The 15810-nt window shown below is 44.4% G+C and overlaps 1 protein-coding gene across 11 annotated transcripts in view; it reads left to right on the forward strand.

Annotated features, from left to right (window-relative positions):
- map7d3 (MAP7 domain containing 3) overlaps nucleotides 1–15810 on the forward strand; it is a 171617-nt gene that overhangs the window by 58282 nt on the left and 97525 nt on the right. For all 11 annotated transcript variants that reach the window (XM_072505980.1, XM_072505982.1, XM_072505985.1 and 8 more), the window contains exon 2: nucleotides 13313–13417. In XM_072505980.1, the coding sequence (XP_072362081.1) occupies nucleotides 13313–13417 (105 nt within the window). The remainder of the gene's footprint in view (nucleotides 1–13312; nucleotides 13418–15810) is intronic.

Below are 15810 nucleotides of genomic sequence, written 5' to 3' on the forward strand. Positions count from 1 at the left end.
TGAAGCAGGTCCCAGTGTAATTCTGATTGAAACAGGTAGGTCCCAGTGTAATTCTGATTGAAGCAGGTCCCAGTGTAATTCTGATTGAAGCAGGTCCCAGTGTAATTCAGATTGAAGCAGGTCCCAGTGTAATTCTGATTGAAGCAGGTCCCATTGTAATTCTGATTGAAACAGGTAGGTCCCAGTGTAATTCTGATTGAAGCAGGTCCCAGTGTAATTCTGATTGAAGCAGGTCCCAGTGTAATTCAGATTGAAGCAGGTCCCAGTGTAATTCTGATTGAAGCAGGTCCCAGTGTAATTCTGATTGAAGCAGGTCCCAGTGTAATTCTGATTGAAACAGGTCCCAGTGTAATTCTGATTGAAACAGGCAGGTCCCAGTGTAATTCTGATTGAAACAGGTCCCAGTGTAATTCTGATTGAAGCAGATCCCAGTGTAATTCTGATTGAAACAGGTCCCAGTGTAATTCTGGTTGAAGCAGGTCCCGGTGTAATTCTGATTGAAGCTGGTCCCAGTGTAATTCTGATTGAAGCAGGTCCCAGTGTAATTCTGGTTGAAGCAGGTCCCGGTGTAATTCTGATTGAAGCTGGTCCCAGTGTAATTCTGGTTGAAGCAGGTCCCGGTGTAATTATGATTGAAGCAGGTCCCAGTGTAATTCTGATTGAAACAGGTCCCAGTGTAATTCTGATTGAAGCAGATCCCAGTGTAATTCTGATTGAAACAGGTCCCAGTGTAATTCTGGTTGAAGCAGGTCCCGGTGTAATTCTGATTGAAGCTGGTCCCAGTGTAATTCTGGTTGAAGCAGGTCCCGGTGTAATTCTGATTGAAGCTGGTCCCAGTGTAATTCTGGTTGAAGCAGGTCCCGGTGTAATTCTGATTGAAGCTGGTCCCAGTGTAATTCTGATTGAAGCAGGTCCCAGTGTAATTATGATTGAAGCAGGTCCCAGTGTAATTCTGATTGAAACAGGCAGGTCCCAGTGTAATTCTGATTGAAACAGGTCCCAGTGTAATTCTGATTGAAGCAGGTCCCGGTGTAATTCTGATTGAAACAGGTCCAAGTGTAATTCTGATTGAAACAGGCAGGTTCCTGTGTAATTCTGATTGAAGCAGGTCCCGGTGTAATTCTGATTGAAACAATCCCAGTGCAATTCTGATTGGAGCAGGTCCCAGTGTAATTCTGATTGAAGCAGGTCCCAGTGTAATTCTGATTGAAGCAGGTCCCGGTGTAATTCTGATTGAAACAGGCAGGTTCCAGTGTAATTCTGATTGAAGCAGGTCCCGGTGTAATTCTGATTGAAGCAGGTTCCAGTGTAATTCTGATTGAAGCAGGTCCCAGTGTAATTCTGATTGAAACATGCAGGTCCCATTGTAATTCTGATTGAAGCAGGTCCCAGTGTAATTCTGATTGAAACAGATCTCAGTGTAATTCTGATTGAAACAGGTCCCAGTGTAATTCTGATTGAAGCAGATCCCAGTGTAATTCTGATTGAAGCAGATCCCAGTGTAATTCTGATTGAAGCAGATCCCAGTGTAATTCTGATTGAAGCAGGTCCCAGTGTAATTCTGATTGAAGCAAGTCCCAGTGTAATTCTGATTGAAGCACGTCCCAGTGTAATTCTGATTGAAACATGCAGGTCCCAGTGTAATTCTGATTGAAGCAGGTCCCAGTGTAATTCTGATTGAAACAGTCCCAGTGCAATTCTGATTGGAGCAGGTCCCAGTGTAATTCTGATTGAAGCAGGTCCCAGTGTAATTCTGATTGAAGCAGGTCCCAGTGTAATTCTGATTGAAACAGGCAGGTTCCAGTGTAATTCTGATTGAAGCAGGTCCCATTGTAATTCTGATTGAAACAGGCAGGTCCCAGTGTAATTGTGATTGAAGCAGGTCCCCGTGTAATTGTGATTGAAGCAGGTCCCAGTGTAATTCTGATTGAAACAGGTCCCAGTGTAATTCTGATTGAAGTAGGTCCCAGTGTAATTCTGATTGAAGCAGGTCCAATTGTAATTCTGATTGAAACAGGCAGGTCCCAGTGTAATTGTGATTGAAGCAGGTCCCAGTGTAATTCTGATTGAAGCAGGTCCCAGTGTAATTCTGATTGGAGCAGGTCCCAGTGTAATTCTGATTGAAGCAGATCCCAGTGTAATTCTGATTGAAGCAGGTCCCAGTGTAATTCTGATTGAAACAGGTCCCAGTGTAATTCTGATTGAAGCAGGTCCCATTGTAATTCTGATTGAAGCAGGTCCCGGTGTAATTTTGATTGAAGCAGGTCCCAGTGTAATTCTGATTGAAGCAGGTCCCAGTGTAATTCTGATTGAAACAGACAGGTCCCAGTGTAATTGTGATTGAAGCAGGTCCCAGTGTAATTCTGATTGAAGCAGGTCCCAGTGTAAATCTGATTGAAGCAGGTCCCAGTGTAATTCTGATTGAAGCAGGTTCCAGTGTAATTCTGATTGAAGCAGGTCCCGGTGTAATTCTGATTGAAACAGGCAGGTTCCAGTGTAATTCTGATTGAAGCAGGTCCCAGTGTAATTCTGATTGAAGCAGGTCCCGGTGTAATTCTGATTGAAACAGGCAGGTTCCAGTGTAATTCTGATTGAAGCAGGTCCCGGTGTAATTCTGATTGAAACAGGCAGGTCCCAGTGTAATTCTGATCGAAGCAGGTCCCAGTGCAATTCTGATTGAAGCAGGTCCCGGTGTAATTCTGATTGAAACAGGCAGGTTCCAGTGTAATTCTGATTGAAGCAGGTCCCAGTGCAATTCTGATTGGAGCAGGTCCCAGTGTAATTCTGATTGGAGCAGGTCCCAGTGTAATTCTGATTGAAGCAGGTCCAAGTGTAATTCTGATTGGAGCAGGTCACAGTGTAATTCTGATTGAAGCAGGTCCCAGTGTAATTCTGATTGAAGCAGGTCCCAGTGTAATTCTGATTGAAGCAGGTCCCATTGTAATTCTGATTGAAACAGGCAGGTCCCAGTGCAATTCAGATTGAAGCAGGTCCCAGTGTTATTCTGATTGAAGCAGGTCCCAGAGTAATTCTGATTGAAGCAGGTCCCAGTTTAATTCTGATTGAAACAGGTAGGTCCCAGTGTAATTCTGATTGAAGCAGGTCCCATTGTAATTCTGATTGAAACAGGCAGGTCCCAGTTTAATTCCGATTGAAGCAGGTCCCAGTGTAATTCTGATTGAAGAAGGTCCCAGTGGAATTCTGATTGAAGCAGGTCCCAGAGTAATTCTGATTGAAGCAGGTCCCATTGTAATTCTGATTGAAACAGGTAGGTCCCAGTGTAATTGTGATTGAAGCAGGTCCCAGTGTAATTCCGATTGAAGCAGGTCCCAGTGTAATTCTGATTGAAGCAGGTCCCAGTGGAATTCTGATTGAAACAAGTCCCAGTGTAATTCTGATTGAAGCAGGTCCCAGAGTAATTCTGATTGAAGCAGGTCCCATTGTAATTCTGATTGAAACAGGTAGGTCCCAGTGTAATTCTGATTGGAGCAGGTCCCAGTGTAATTCTGATTGAAGCAGGTTCCAGTGTAATTCTGATTGAAGCAGGTCCCAGTGTAATTCTGATTGAAGCAGGTCCCAGAGTAATTCTGATTGAAGCAGGTCCCATTGTAATTCTGATTGAAACAGGCAAGCCCCAGTGTAATTCTGATTGAAGCAGGTCCCAGTGTAATTCTGATTGGAGCAGGTCCCAGTGCAATTCTGATTGGAGCAGGTCCCAGTGTAATTCTGATTGAAGCAGGTCCCAGTGTAATTCTGATTGAAGCAGGTTCCAGTGTAATTCTGATTGAAGCAGGTCCCAGTGTAATTCTGATTGAAGCAGGTCCCAGAGTAATTCTGATTGAAGCAGGTCCCATTGTAATTCTGATTGAAACAGGTAGGTCCCAGTGTAATTGTGATTGAAGCAGGTCCCAGTGTAATTCTGATTGAAGCAGGTCCCAGTGTAATTCTGATTGAAGCAGGTTCCAGTGTAATTCTGATTGAAGCAGGTCCCAGTGTAATTCTGATTGAAACAGGTCCCAGTGTAATTCTGATTGAAGCAGGTCCCAGTGTAATACTGATTGAAACATGTCCCATTGTAATTCTGATTGAAACAGGCAGGTCCCAGTGTAATTCTGATTGAAGCAGGTCCCGGTGTAATTTTGATTGAAGCAGGTCCCAGTGTAATTCTGATTGAAGCAGGTTTGGTGTAATTTTGATTGAAGCAGGTCCCAGTGCAATTCTGATTGAAGCAGATCCCAGTGTAATTCTGATTGAAGCAGGTCCCAGTGTAATTCTGATTGAAGCAGGTCCCAGTGTAATTCTGATTGAAGCAGGTCCCAGTGTAATTCTGATTGAAACATGCAGGTCCCAGTGTAATTCTGATTGAAGCAGGTCCCAGTGTAATTCTGATTGAAGCAGGTCCCAGTGTAATTCTGATTGAAGCAGGTCCCGGTGTAATTCTGATTGAAGCAGGCCCCAGTGTAATTCTGATTGAAGCAGCTCCCAGTGTAATTCTGATTGAAGCAGGTCCCAGTGTAATTCTGATTGAAGCTGGTCCCAGTATAATTCTGATTGAAGCTGGTCCCAGTGTAATTCTGATTGAAGCAGGTCCCAGTGTAATTCTGATTGAAGCAGGTCCCAGTGTAATTCTGATTGAAGCAGGTCCCAGTGTAATTCTGATTGAAGCTGGTCCCAGTGTAATTCTGATTGAAGCAGGTCCCAGTGTAATTCTGATTGAAGCAGGTCCCAGAGTAATTCTGATTGGAGCAGGTCCCAGTGTAATTCTGATTGAAGCAGGTCCCAGTGTAATACTGATTGAAACAGGTCCCAGTGTAATTCTGATTGAAGCAGGTCCCAGTGTAATTCTGATTGAAACAGGTCCAAGTGTAATTCTGATTGAAACAGGCAGGTTCCTGTGTAATTCTGATTGAAGCAGGTCCCGGTGTAATTCTGATTGAAACAGTCCCAGTGCAATTCTGATTGGAGCAGGTCCCAGTGTAATTCTGATTGAAACAGGTCCCAGTGTAATTCTGATTGAAGCAGGTCCCGGTGTAATTCTGATTGAAACAGGCAGGTTCCAGTGTAATTCTGATTGAAGCAGGTCCCAGTGTAATTCTGATTGAAGCAGGTCCCGGTGTAATTCTGATTGAAACAGGCAGGTTCCAGTGTAATTCTGATTGAAGCAGGTCCCGGTGTAATTCTGATTGAAACAGGCAGGTCCCAGTGTAATTCTGATCGAAGCAGGTCCCAGTGCAATTCTGATTGAAGCAGGTCCCGGTGTAATTCTGATTGAAACAGGCAGGTTCCAGTGTAATTCTGATTGAAGCAGGTCCCAGTGCAATTCTGATTGGAGCAGGTCCCAGTGTAATTCTGATTGGAGCAGGTCCCAGTGTAATTCTGATTGAAGCAGGTCCAAGTGTAATTCTGATTGGAGCAGGTCACAGTGTAATTCTGATTGAAGCAGGTCCCAGTGTAATTCTGATTGAAGCAGGTCCCAGTGTAATTCTGATTGAAGCAGGTCCCATTGTAATTCTGATTGAAACAGGCAGGTCCCAGTGCAATTCAGATTGAAGCAGGTCCCAGTGTTATTCTGATTGAAGCAGGTCCCAGAGTAATTCTGATTGAAGCAGGTCCCAGTTTAATTCTGATTGAAACAGGTAGGTCCCAGTGTAATTCTGATTGAAGCAGGTCCCATTGTAATTCTGATTGAAACAGGCAGGTCCCAGTTTAATTCCGATTGAAGCAGGTCCCAGTGTAATTCTGATTGAAGAAGGTCCCAGTGGAATTCTGATTGAAGCAGGTCCCAGAGTAATTCTGATTGAAGCAGGTCCCATTGTAATTCTGATTGAAACAGGTAGGTCCCAGTGTAATTGTGATTGAAGCAGGTCCCAGTGTAATTCCGATTGAAGCAGGTCCCAGTGTAATTCTGATTGAAGCAGGTCCCAGTGGAATTCTGATTGAAACAAGTCCCAGTGTAATTCTGATTGAAGCAGGTCCCAGAGTAATTCTGATTGAAGCAGGTCCCATTGTAATTCTGATTGAAACAGGTAGGTCCCAGTGTAATTCTGATTGGAGCAGGTCCCAGTGTAATTCTGATTGAAGCAGGTTCCAGTGTAATTCTGATTGAAGCAGGTCCCAGTGTAATTCTGATTGAAGCAGGTCCCAGAGTAATTCTGATTGAAGCAGGTCCCATTGTAATTCTGATTGAAACAGGCAAGCCCCAGTGTAATTCTGATTGAAGCAGGTCCCAGTGTAATTCTGATTGGAGCAGGTCCCAGTGCAATTCTGATTGGAGCAGGTCCCAGTGTAATTCTGATTGAAGCAGGTTCCAGTGTAATTCTGATTGAAGCAGGTCCCAGTGTAATTCTGATTGAAGCAGGTCCCAAAGTAATTCTGATTGAAGCAGGTCCCATTGTAATTCTGATTGAAACAGGTAGGTCCCAGTGTAATTGTGATTGAAGCAGGTCCCAGTGTAATTCTGATTGAAGCAGGTTCCAGTGTAATTCTGATTGAAGCAGGTCCCAGTGTAATTCTGATTGAAACAGGTCCCAGTGTAATTCTGATTGAAGCAGGTCCCAGTGTAATACTGATTGAAACATGTCCCATTGTAATTCTGATTGAAACAGGCAGGTCCCAGTGTAATTGTGATTGAAGCAGGTCCCAGTGTAATTGTGATTGAAGCAGGTCCCAGTGTAATTCTGATTGAAACAGGTCCCAGTGTAATTCTGATTGAAACAGGTCCCAGTGTAATTCTGATTGAAGTAGGTCCCAGTGTAATTCTGATTGAAGCAGGTCCCATTGTAATTCTGATTGAAACAGGCAGGTCCCAGTGTAATTCTGATTGAAGCAGGTCCCAGTGTAATTCTGATTGGAGCAGGTCCCAGTGTAATTCTGATTGAAGCTGGTCCCAGTGGAATTCTGATTGAAGCAGGTCCCAGTGGAATTCTGATTGAAACAAGTCGCAGTGTAATTCTGATTGAAGCAGGAAGGTCAGAGTGTAATTCTGATTGGAGCAGGTTCCAGTGTAATTCTGATTGAAGCAGATCCCAGTGTAATTCTGAGTGAAGCAGGTCCCAGTGTAATTCTGATTGAAGCAGGTCCCGGTGTAATTTTGATTGAAGCAGGTCCCAGTGTAATTCTGATTGAAGCAGGTCCCGGTGTAATTTTGATTGAAGCAGGTCCCAGTGCAATTCTGATTGAAGCAGATCCCAGTGTAATTCTGATTGAAGCAGGTCCCAGTGTAATTCTGATTGAAGCAGGTCCCAGTGTAATTCTGATTGAAGCAGGTCCCAGTGTAATTCTGATTGAAACAGGTTCCAGTGTAATTCTGATTGAAGCAGGTCCCAGTGTAATTCTGATTGAAACAGGTCCCAGTGTAATTCTGATTGAAACAGGCAGGCCCCAGTGTAATTCTGATTGAAGCAGATCCCAGTGTAATTCTGATTGGAGCAGGCCCCAGTGTAATTCTGATTGAAGCAGATCCCAGTGTAATTCTGATTGGAGCAGGTCCCAGTGCAATTCTGATTGAAGCAGATCCCAGTGGAATTTTGATTGAAACAAGTCCCAGTGTAATTCTGATTGAAGCAGGAAGGTCAGAGTGTAATTCTGATTGGAGCAGGTTCCAGTGTAATTCTGAGTGGAGCAGGTTCCAGTGTAATTCTGATTGAAGCAGATCCCAGTGTAATTCTGAGTGAAGCAGGTCCCAGTGTAATTCTGAGTGAAACAGGTCCCAGTGTAATTCTGATTGAAGCAGGTCCCAGTGTAATTTTGATTGAAGCATGTCCCAGTGCAATTCTGATTGAAGCAGATCCCAGTGTAATTCTGATTGAAGCAGGTCCCATTGTAATTCTGATTGAAACAGGCAGGTCCCAGTGTAATTCAGATTGAAGCAGGTCCCAGTGTAATTCTGATTGAAGCAGGTCCCAGTGGAATTCTGATTGAAACAAGTCCCAGTGTAATTCTGATTGAAGCAGGAAGGTCAGAGTGTAATTCTGATTGGAGCAGGTTCCAGTGTAATTCTGATTGGAGCAGGTTCCAGTGTAATTCTGATTGAAGCAGATCCCAGTGTAATTCTGAGTGAAGCAGGTCCCAGTGTAATTCTGATTGAAGCAGGTCCCAGTGTAATTCTGATTGAAGCAGGTCCCAGTGTAATTCTGATTGAAGCAGGTCCCGGTGTAATTTTGATTGAAGCAGGTCCCAGTGCAATTCTGATTGAAGCAGATCCCAGTGTAATTCTGATTGAAGCAGGTCCCAGTGTAATTCTGATTGAAACAGGTCCCAGTGTAATTCTGATTGAAGCAGGTCCCAGTGTAATTCTGATTGAAGCAGGTCCCAGTGTAATTCTGATTGAAGCAGGTCCCAGTGTAATTCTGATTGAAGCAGGTCCCAGTGTAATTCTGATTGAAGCAGATCCCAGTGTAATTCTGATTGAAGCAGGTCCCAGTGTAATTCTGATTGAAGCAGGTCCCAGTGTAATTCTGATTGGAGCAGGTCCCAGTGTAATTCTGATTGAAGCAGGTCCCAGTGTAATTCTGATTGAAACAGGCAGGCCCCAGTGCAATTCTGATTGAAGCAGGTCCCAGTGTAATTCTGATTGAAACAGGTCCCAGTGTAATTCTGATTTGAGCAGGTCCCAGTGTAATTCTGATTGAAACAGGTCCCAGTGTAATTCTGATTGAAGCAGGTCCCAGTGTAATTCTGATTGAAACAGGCAGGTTCCAGTGTAATTCTGATTGAAGCAGGTCCCGGTGCAATTCTGATTGAAGCAGGGCCCAGTGTAATTCTGATTGAAGCAGGTCCCAGTGTAATTCTGATTGAAGCAGGTCCCAGTGTAATTCTGATTGAAACAGGCAGGCCCCAGTGCAATTCTGATTGAAGCAGGTCCCAGTGTAATTCTGATTGAAACAGGTCCCAGTGTAATTCTGATTTGAGCAGGTCCCAGTGTAATTCTGATTGAAACAGGTCCCAGTGTAATTCTGATTGAAGCAGGTCCCAGTGTAATTTTGATTGAAACAGGCAGGTTCCAGTGTAATTCTGATTGAAGCAGGTCCCAGTGTAATTCTGATTGGAGCAGGTCCCAGTGTAATTCTGATTGAAGCAGGTCCCAGTGTAATTCTGATTGAAGCAGGTCCCAGTGTAATTCTGATTGGAGCAGGTCCCAGTGTAATTCTGATTGAAGCAGGTCCCAGTGTAATTCTGATTGAAACAGGCAGGCCCCAGTGCAATTCTGATTGAAGCAGGTCCCAGTGTAATTCTGATTGAAACAGGTCCCAGTGTAATTCTGATTTGAGCAGGTCCCAGTGTAATTCTGATTGAAACAGGTCCCAGTGTAATTCTGATTGAAGCAGGTCCCAGTGTAATTCTGATTGAAACAGGTCCCAGTGTAATTCTGATTGAAGCTGGTTCCAGTGTAATTCTGATTGAAGCAGGTCCCGGTGCAATTCTGATTGAAACAGGTCCCAGTGTAATTCTGATTGAAGCAGGTCCCAGTGTAATTCTGAGTGAAGCAGGTCCCAGTGTAATTGTGATTGAAGCAGGTCCCGGTGCAATTCTGATTGAAACAGGTCCCAGTGTAATTCTGATTGAAGTAGGTCCCAGTGTAATTCTGATTGAAGCAGGTCCCAGTGTAATTCTGATTGAAACAGGTAGGTCCCATTGTAATTCTGATTGAAGCAGGTCCCAGTGTAATTCTGATTGAAACAGGTCCCAGTGTAATTCTGATTTGAGCAGGTTCCTGTGTAATTCTGATTGAAGCAGGTCCCAGTGTAATTCTGATTGAAGCAGGTCCCAGTGGAAGGGCTGTGTATTGCTAAATTATAATGAATATTTCACCAGTCATTGCACATCATTCACCCCTGTCACTACTTGTTTATTTGCTTGGCGTTTTAAAGATATGTTGATTTGATTCAGACCATGCAGAATACTGCTGGTTTCCCCTTTAACGTGGGCATTGCAGTTTAATTGGACCGTTACGTTGCACTAAGTGGAGGGCCACCACTGAGCACATCAGTCCTGCTGTATGTCTGTTGTTACCAAAGTTGAGCTGCCTGCTCCCGCTCCCTCACACACACTGCCTGCTCTCTGAGCACCAAGATCTAGCATTATCTGTCACCCATATTGGGCTGTGGGTAAGCATGCATCAGACGGTAAAAAAGGCAAATGGTATGTTGACCTTGATATTGAGAGGATTCGAGTACAGGAGCAGGGATGTGTTGCTGCAATTATACAGGGCCTTGGTGAGGCCACACCTGGAATGTTGTGTGCAGTTTTGCCCTCCTTATGTAGGAAGGATGTTCTTGCTCTCGAGGAGTGCAACAAAGGTTTACCCGACTGATTCCTGGGATGGCGAGACTGATGTATGAGGAGAGATTGAGTCGGTTAGGATTGTATTCGCTGGAGTTCAGAAGAATGAGGGGGGAATCCCTGAGAAACCTATAAAATTCTAACAGGACTGGACAGGGTAGATGCAGGAAGGATGTTCCCGATGGTGGGGGTGTCCAGAACCAGGGGTCACAGTCTGAGGATACGGGGGAGACCATTTAGGACAGAGATGTGGAGAAATGCCTTCACCCAGAGAGTGGTCGGCCTGTGGAGTCTGTTACCACAGGAAGTAGATGAGTCAAAAACAGTGTATGGTTTCTAGAAGCAGTTAGATATAGCACTTTGGGCGAAGGGAATTAAGGATATGGGGGGGAAACGGGATTAGGCTATTGAGTTGGATGATCAACCACGATCGGAATGAATGGCGGAGCAGACTCGAAGGGCCGAAATTACCATTTCGTAAACAGCAAAAATGTTCAGAGTTACAGTTCATGTAGTCCTGTCAATATAGTTTTCTTATTGGATTTATTTATTGTTGTCGAAGTAAACAAAAATAATTGCAAGCACTGCTCCCTGATTAACTGAGTATCAAGTTTATTGCCCCCGATAAAGGTAATTTTAAAATAGACATGTCCCCAGAATAGGGTGAGTTACTGTTTTTAAAAATCTCTTTGCCTCTATATTGCTTTGTCCCGTAACAGTGCAGCTGAGATTGTGGGCCTTGCTTTGCCCAGTGTTTCTTGTCTGGAACGTTTTCAGCGTGTTTTGTAATTGTGCTGATTTTAATTCCTGTTTGTCACTGTTTCTGTGGTTTGATTGGTTCCTGTTTGAGGGAAATCTGACAGGCTTTCTCACTGGTCTGAGTTCCCACTCCGGGTTGCCAGCTTTACTTTTGTCCAAATGAAAGCTTCAGTGTTTCGCTGGGTGATGGCGGAATGGATTTTTTGTCGCTTAATAAATAACCAGGCAACTAGAAGGAAGGGTTTGGGGCCCAATAGTTAATTTGAAAACGCAGACTAGAATTTCGGCACCACCCTTTGCAATCTCAGGGTGACTCAATGTACTTTGCACCAAATAAAGTTTAGCCCATGCTGTAATGTCGGAACGGCTTGGTGGAAAAGTAATTGAGATTCTCTCCCTTGTTCAGAGAAGTGATTAAATGGGTCACTCTGCTTTTCAAAGGGGAGTTACAGATTGTAAAATCCAGCAGAATATTCAAACTCCACGGGCAATTTTTATGCAACAACATAAGGCAGCTAAATGTGATGATGGATTATATTTAACCAGTTAATCATCTTGCTTAAAATCAGAGGAAGAAGGCAGCACGGTGGTGCAGTGGTTAGCACCGCTGCCTCACGGCGCCGAGGTCCCAGGTTCGAATCCTGGCTCTGGGTCACTGTCCGTGTGGAGTTTGCACATTCTCCCCGTGTGTTTGTGTGGGTTTCGCCCCCACAACCCAAAGATGTGCAGGCTAGGTGGATCGGCCACGCTAAATTGCCCCTTCATTGGAAAAAATGAATTGGGTACTCTCAATTTATTTTTAAAATAAAGAAATAAAATCAGAGGAAGTGTCCCTTGCTCCTCGCTTGACTTCAATCTGTGCCCAGCTGAAGTATCAAAGTTAAGGAGACAATTCAGTTTGGCTTGTGACCGGGTTTTTCATCGGAGTCAGAAAATCATGGGTTCAAACCTCACTCGAGAGTTGAGCATATAATCCAGGCGGGCACTGCGAGGAAATAATGCATCGTTGATGAAACTTTGATGAACTGGGATGCTGTTGTCTGGTGGGGGGAGTTCAGCATGAGGGGACATGATCTTAAAATTTAGAGTTAGGCTTTTCTGGACTGAAATCAGGAAGGATTTCACACAATCGTGGAAATGTGGAATTCTTGCCCACTCCTCTCTCCCTATTCCCCCCCCCCCCCCGGGCCGGGGCTGTGAATGGTGGGGATCAATTAGAGCTCTGAAAATGGATTTTATCCTGGAGTCGGGGATACGGAACACGCTGAGTAAATAGGGTTGAATTCTGATCAGCCACGGTCTGTTTGAATGTTGATATTAGCTCTGAGCGCATGGTCTCCATAAATTAAATCCTATCCTGGCAGTAAAACCTTTTACTTGATGTATTTTGTGTAATTCATGCTTTGTAACCCCGGCAGGGGCAATGTGCTTCCGTTTTTCCCCCTACAACGCTGCAGATATGATCCATCTCCCACAGTTATTTTTATAGCTTTATGCCATCTTTGCAAATTACATCATGATCTATTTCTGTATTAAACAAACAATAAATTCCATTATAACCACCAGACTGGTGAAACGGACAGACATATCGCAAATGAAATTGAACAGAGAAGTTTGAAATGATAAATTTCGGTCAGAATGAGAAGCAAAAAAAAACAAAATGGTCCAATCTGAAAGTGTCTGCTCTTTGCACAGAAACTATTGAACATGTCGGGAGAATCGAGAATGCTGTTGGGAGCCTGAGCCTTATTGTTTAACGACAAGCCCAAGCACACGGAAGAATGGCTGAACCTTTATAAAACACTGGTTTGGCCTCCACTACAGTGCTCACTTGCGGACAGCACACGTTAGTTGAAAGTTGAGGTCTTGGAGGGGAAGCAGAGGACATTTACTGGAGTGCTACTGGGGTTGAGGGATTCCGTTACATGGAGGGACTGGCTGCCCGGAGTTGAGAGAGTGAGTTACATGGAGGGACTGGCTGCCCGGGGTTGAGAGAGTGAGTTACATGGAGGGACTGGCTGCCCGGGGTTGAGAGAGTGAGTTACATGGAGGGACTGGCTGCCCGGGGTTGAGAGAGTGAGTTACATGGAGGGAGTGGCTGAATTCTGCCTCTGTGTACCCAACAGGCGCCGGAGTGTGGCGATTAGGGGCTTTTCACAGTGACTTCATTGCAGTGTTACTGTAAGCCTACTTGTGACAATAATAAAGATTATTACCATGTCTCCCTCCTGTGCTGCAGACAGTGACGGTTAATTTTCTTTCTCTCTTTCAGTTGCTGCAGCCCAAGCCCAAGCAGATGAAAGAAGAAGCCAAAGTGTAACTAGTCCTGTCTCCTCTGACTCTACACCAATACTCGCAAAGGCACCAACAAAACCAGGTACATTGGGGCCATGAGAATCATCAACAATCCCAACCTATGTGAAAGTGTCCTTTCTGTAGCAAGTCCATGCAGAGTTTGCAGTCGGCTCCAGTGCGGCACACTGTAAACTGGTTGGTGCTGTTTAGAATCACTGTGTATTTAAATCAAAGTTCAAGCCTGTACCGACCATGCTGCCTGCCTAAACTAAAACCATCTGCACTTACGGAGTCCGTATCCTTCCATTCCCACCCAATTCATGTATTTATCAAGATGCCCCTTAAATGCCGCTATCGTACCTGCTCCCACCACCTCCCCAGGCAGCGCGTTCCATATATTTACCACATTCTGTTTTTAAAAAACTTGCCTCGCACATCTGTTCTAAACTTTTCCCCACGCTCTTTAAACCTGTGTCCCCTAGTACTTGACTCTCCTACCCTAGTAAAGAGCATCTGACTATCCACTCTGTCCATGCCACTCATAATCCTATAGACCTCTATCAGGTCGCCTCTCAACCTCCTTCGTTCCAGTGAGAACAGACTGAGTTTATCTATACTCTCCTCATAGCTAATGCCCTCTATACCAGGCAAAATCCTAGTAAACTGCTTCTGTACCCTCTCCAAAGTATCCACATCCTTCTGGCGACCAGAATTGTACACAATTCCAAATGAGGCCTAACTAAGGCCCTGTACAGCTGCGACATGACAATTGCCAATTTTTATATTCAATGCCCCGACCGATCAAGGCCAGCATTCCGTATGCCTTCTTGACCACCTTATCCACATGCGTTGCCACTTTCAGTGATCGGTGGACATGCCCAGATCTCTCTGCCTGACAGCACTCGCAATAGTTCTACCATTTATTGTGTAATTCCTACATGCATTGGACCTTCCAAAGTGCATTATCTCACACTTGTCCAGATTAAACTCCATCTGCCATTTCTCTTCCCAAGACTCCAACCAGTTTATATCCTGCTGTATCTTCTGACAATCCTCTTCACTATCTGCAACTCCGCCAGCTTTTGTGTCGTCTGCAAACTTACTAATCAGACCAGCTACATTTTCTTCCAAATCATTTATATACGCCACGAACAACAAAGGTCCCAGAACTGATCCCTGTGGAACGCCGCTAGTCACAGCCTTCCATTCAGAAAAGCACCCTTCTACTGCCACCATCTAGCTTCTGTGCCCAAACCAGTTCTGAGTCCAACTTACCAGCTCTCCTCTGATCCCATGTGACTTCACCTTTTATAAGAACATAAGAACTAGGAGCAGGAGTAGGCCATCTGGCCCCTCGAGCCTGCTCCACCATTCAATGAGATCATGGTTGATCTTTTGTGGACTCAGCTCCACTTTCCGGCCCGAACACCATAACCCTTAATCCCTTTATTCTTCAAAAAACTATCTATCTTTATCTTAAAAACATTTAATGAAGGAGTCTCTACTGCTTCACTGGGCAAGGAATTCCATAGATTCACAACCCTTTGTGTGAAGAGGTTCCTCCTAAACTCAGTCCTAAATCTACTTCCCCTTATTTTGAGGCTATGCCCCCTAGTTCTGCTTTCACCCGCCAGTGGAAACAACCTGCCCGCATCTATCCTATCTATTCCCTTCATAATCTTATATGTTTCTATAAGATCCCCCCTCATCCTTCTAAATTCCAACGAGTACAGTCCCAGTCTACTCAACCTCTCCTCGTAATCCAACCCCTTCAGCTCTGGGATTTGTACCAGTCTACCATGAGGTACTTTGTCAAAGGCTTTACTGAAGCCCATGTACACAACATCTACTGCCTTTCCCTCATCTATTACCTTTCTCACTTCCTCGAAAAACTCGATCAAATTAGTGAGGCACGACCTCCCCTTCACAAAACCATGCTGTCCATCACTAATAAGTCAATTTATTTCCAAATGTGAGTAAATCCTGTCTCTAAGAATCTTCCCAATAGTTTCCCTACCACTGACAAAAGGCTCATCTGCCTATAATTTCCTGGATTATCCCTGCTGCCCTTAAACAATGGAACAACATTGGCTAATCTCCAGTCCTCTGGAACGTCACCTGTAGCCAATGTGGATACAAAGATTACTGTCAAGGCCCCAGCAATTTCCTCCCTTGCCACCCTCAGTATTCTGGGGTAGATCCCATCAGGCCCTGGGGACTTATCTACTTTAATGCTTTTTCAGATGCCCAACACCACCTCTTTATTAATATCAACATGACTCAGAATATCTACACACTCAACCCTGTATTCCTCATCCACCAAGTCCTTCTCTTTGGTGAATACTGAGGCAAAGTATTCATTTAGAATCTCTCCCATTTCCTCTGGTTCCATACATAGGTTCCCTCCAATATCCTTGAATGGACCAACCCTTTCCCTGGCTACTCTCTTGCTCTTTACATATGTGTCAAAGTCAA

Source organism: Scyliorhinus torazame, chromosome 5, assembly GCF_047496885.1.
Source record: "Scyliorhinus torazame isolate Kashiwa2021f chromosome 5, sScyTor2.1, whole genome shotgun sequence".
NCBI lineage: Eukaryota > Metazoa > Chordata > Chondrichthyes > Carcharhiniformes > Scyliorhinidae > Scyliorhinus > Scyliorhinus torazame.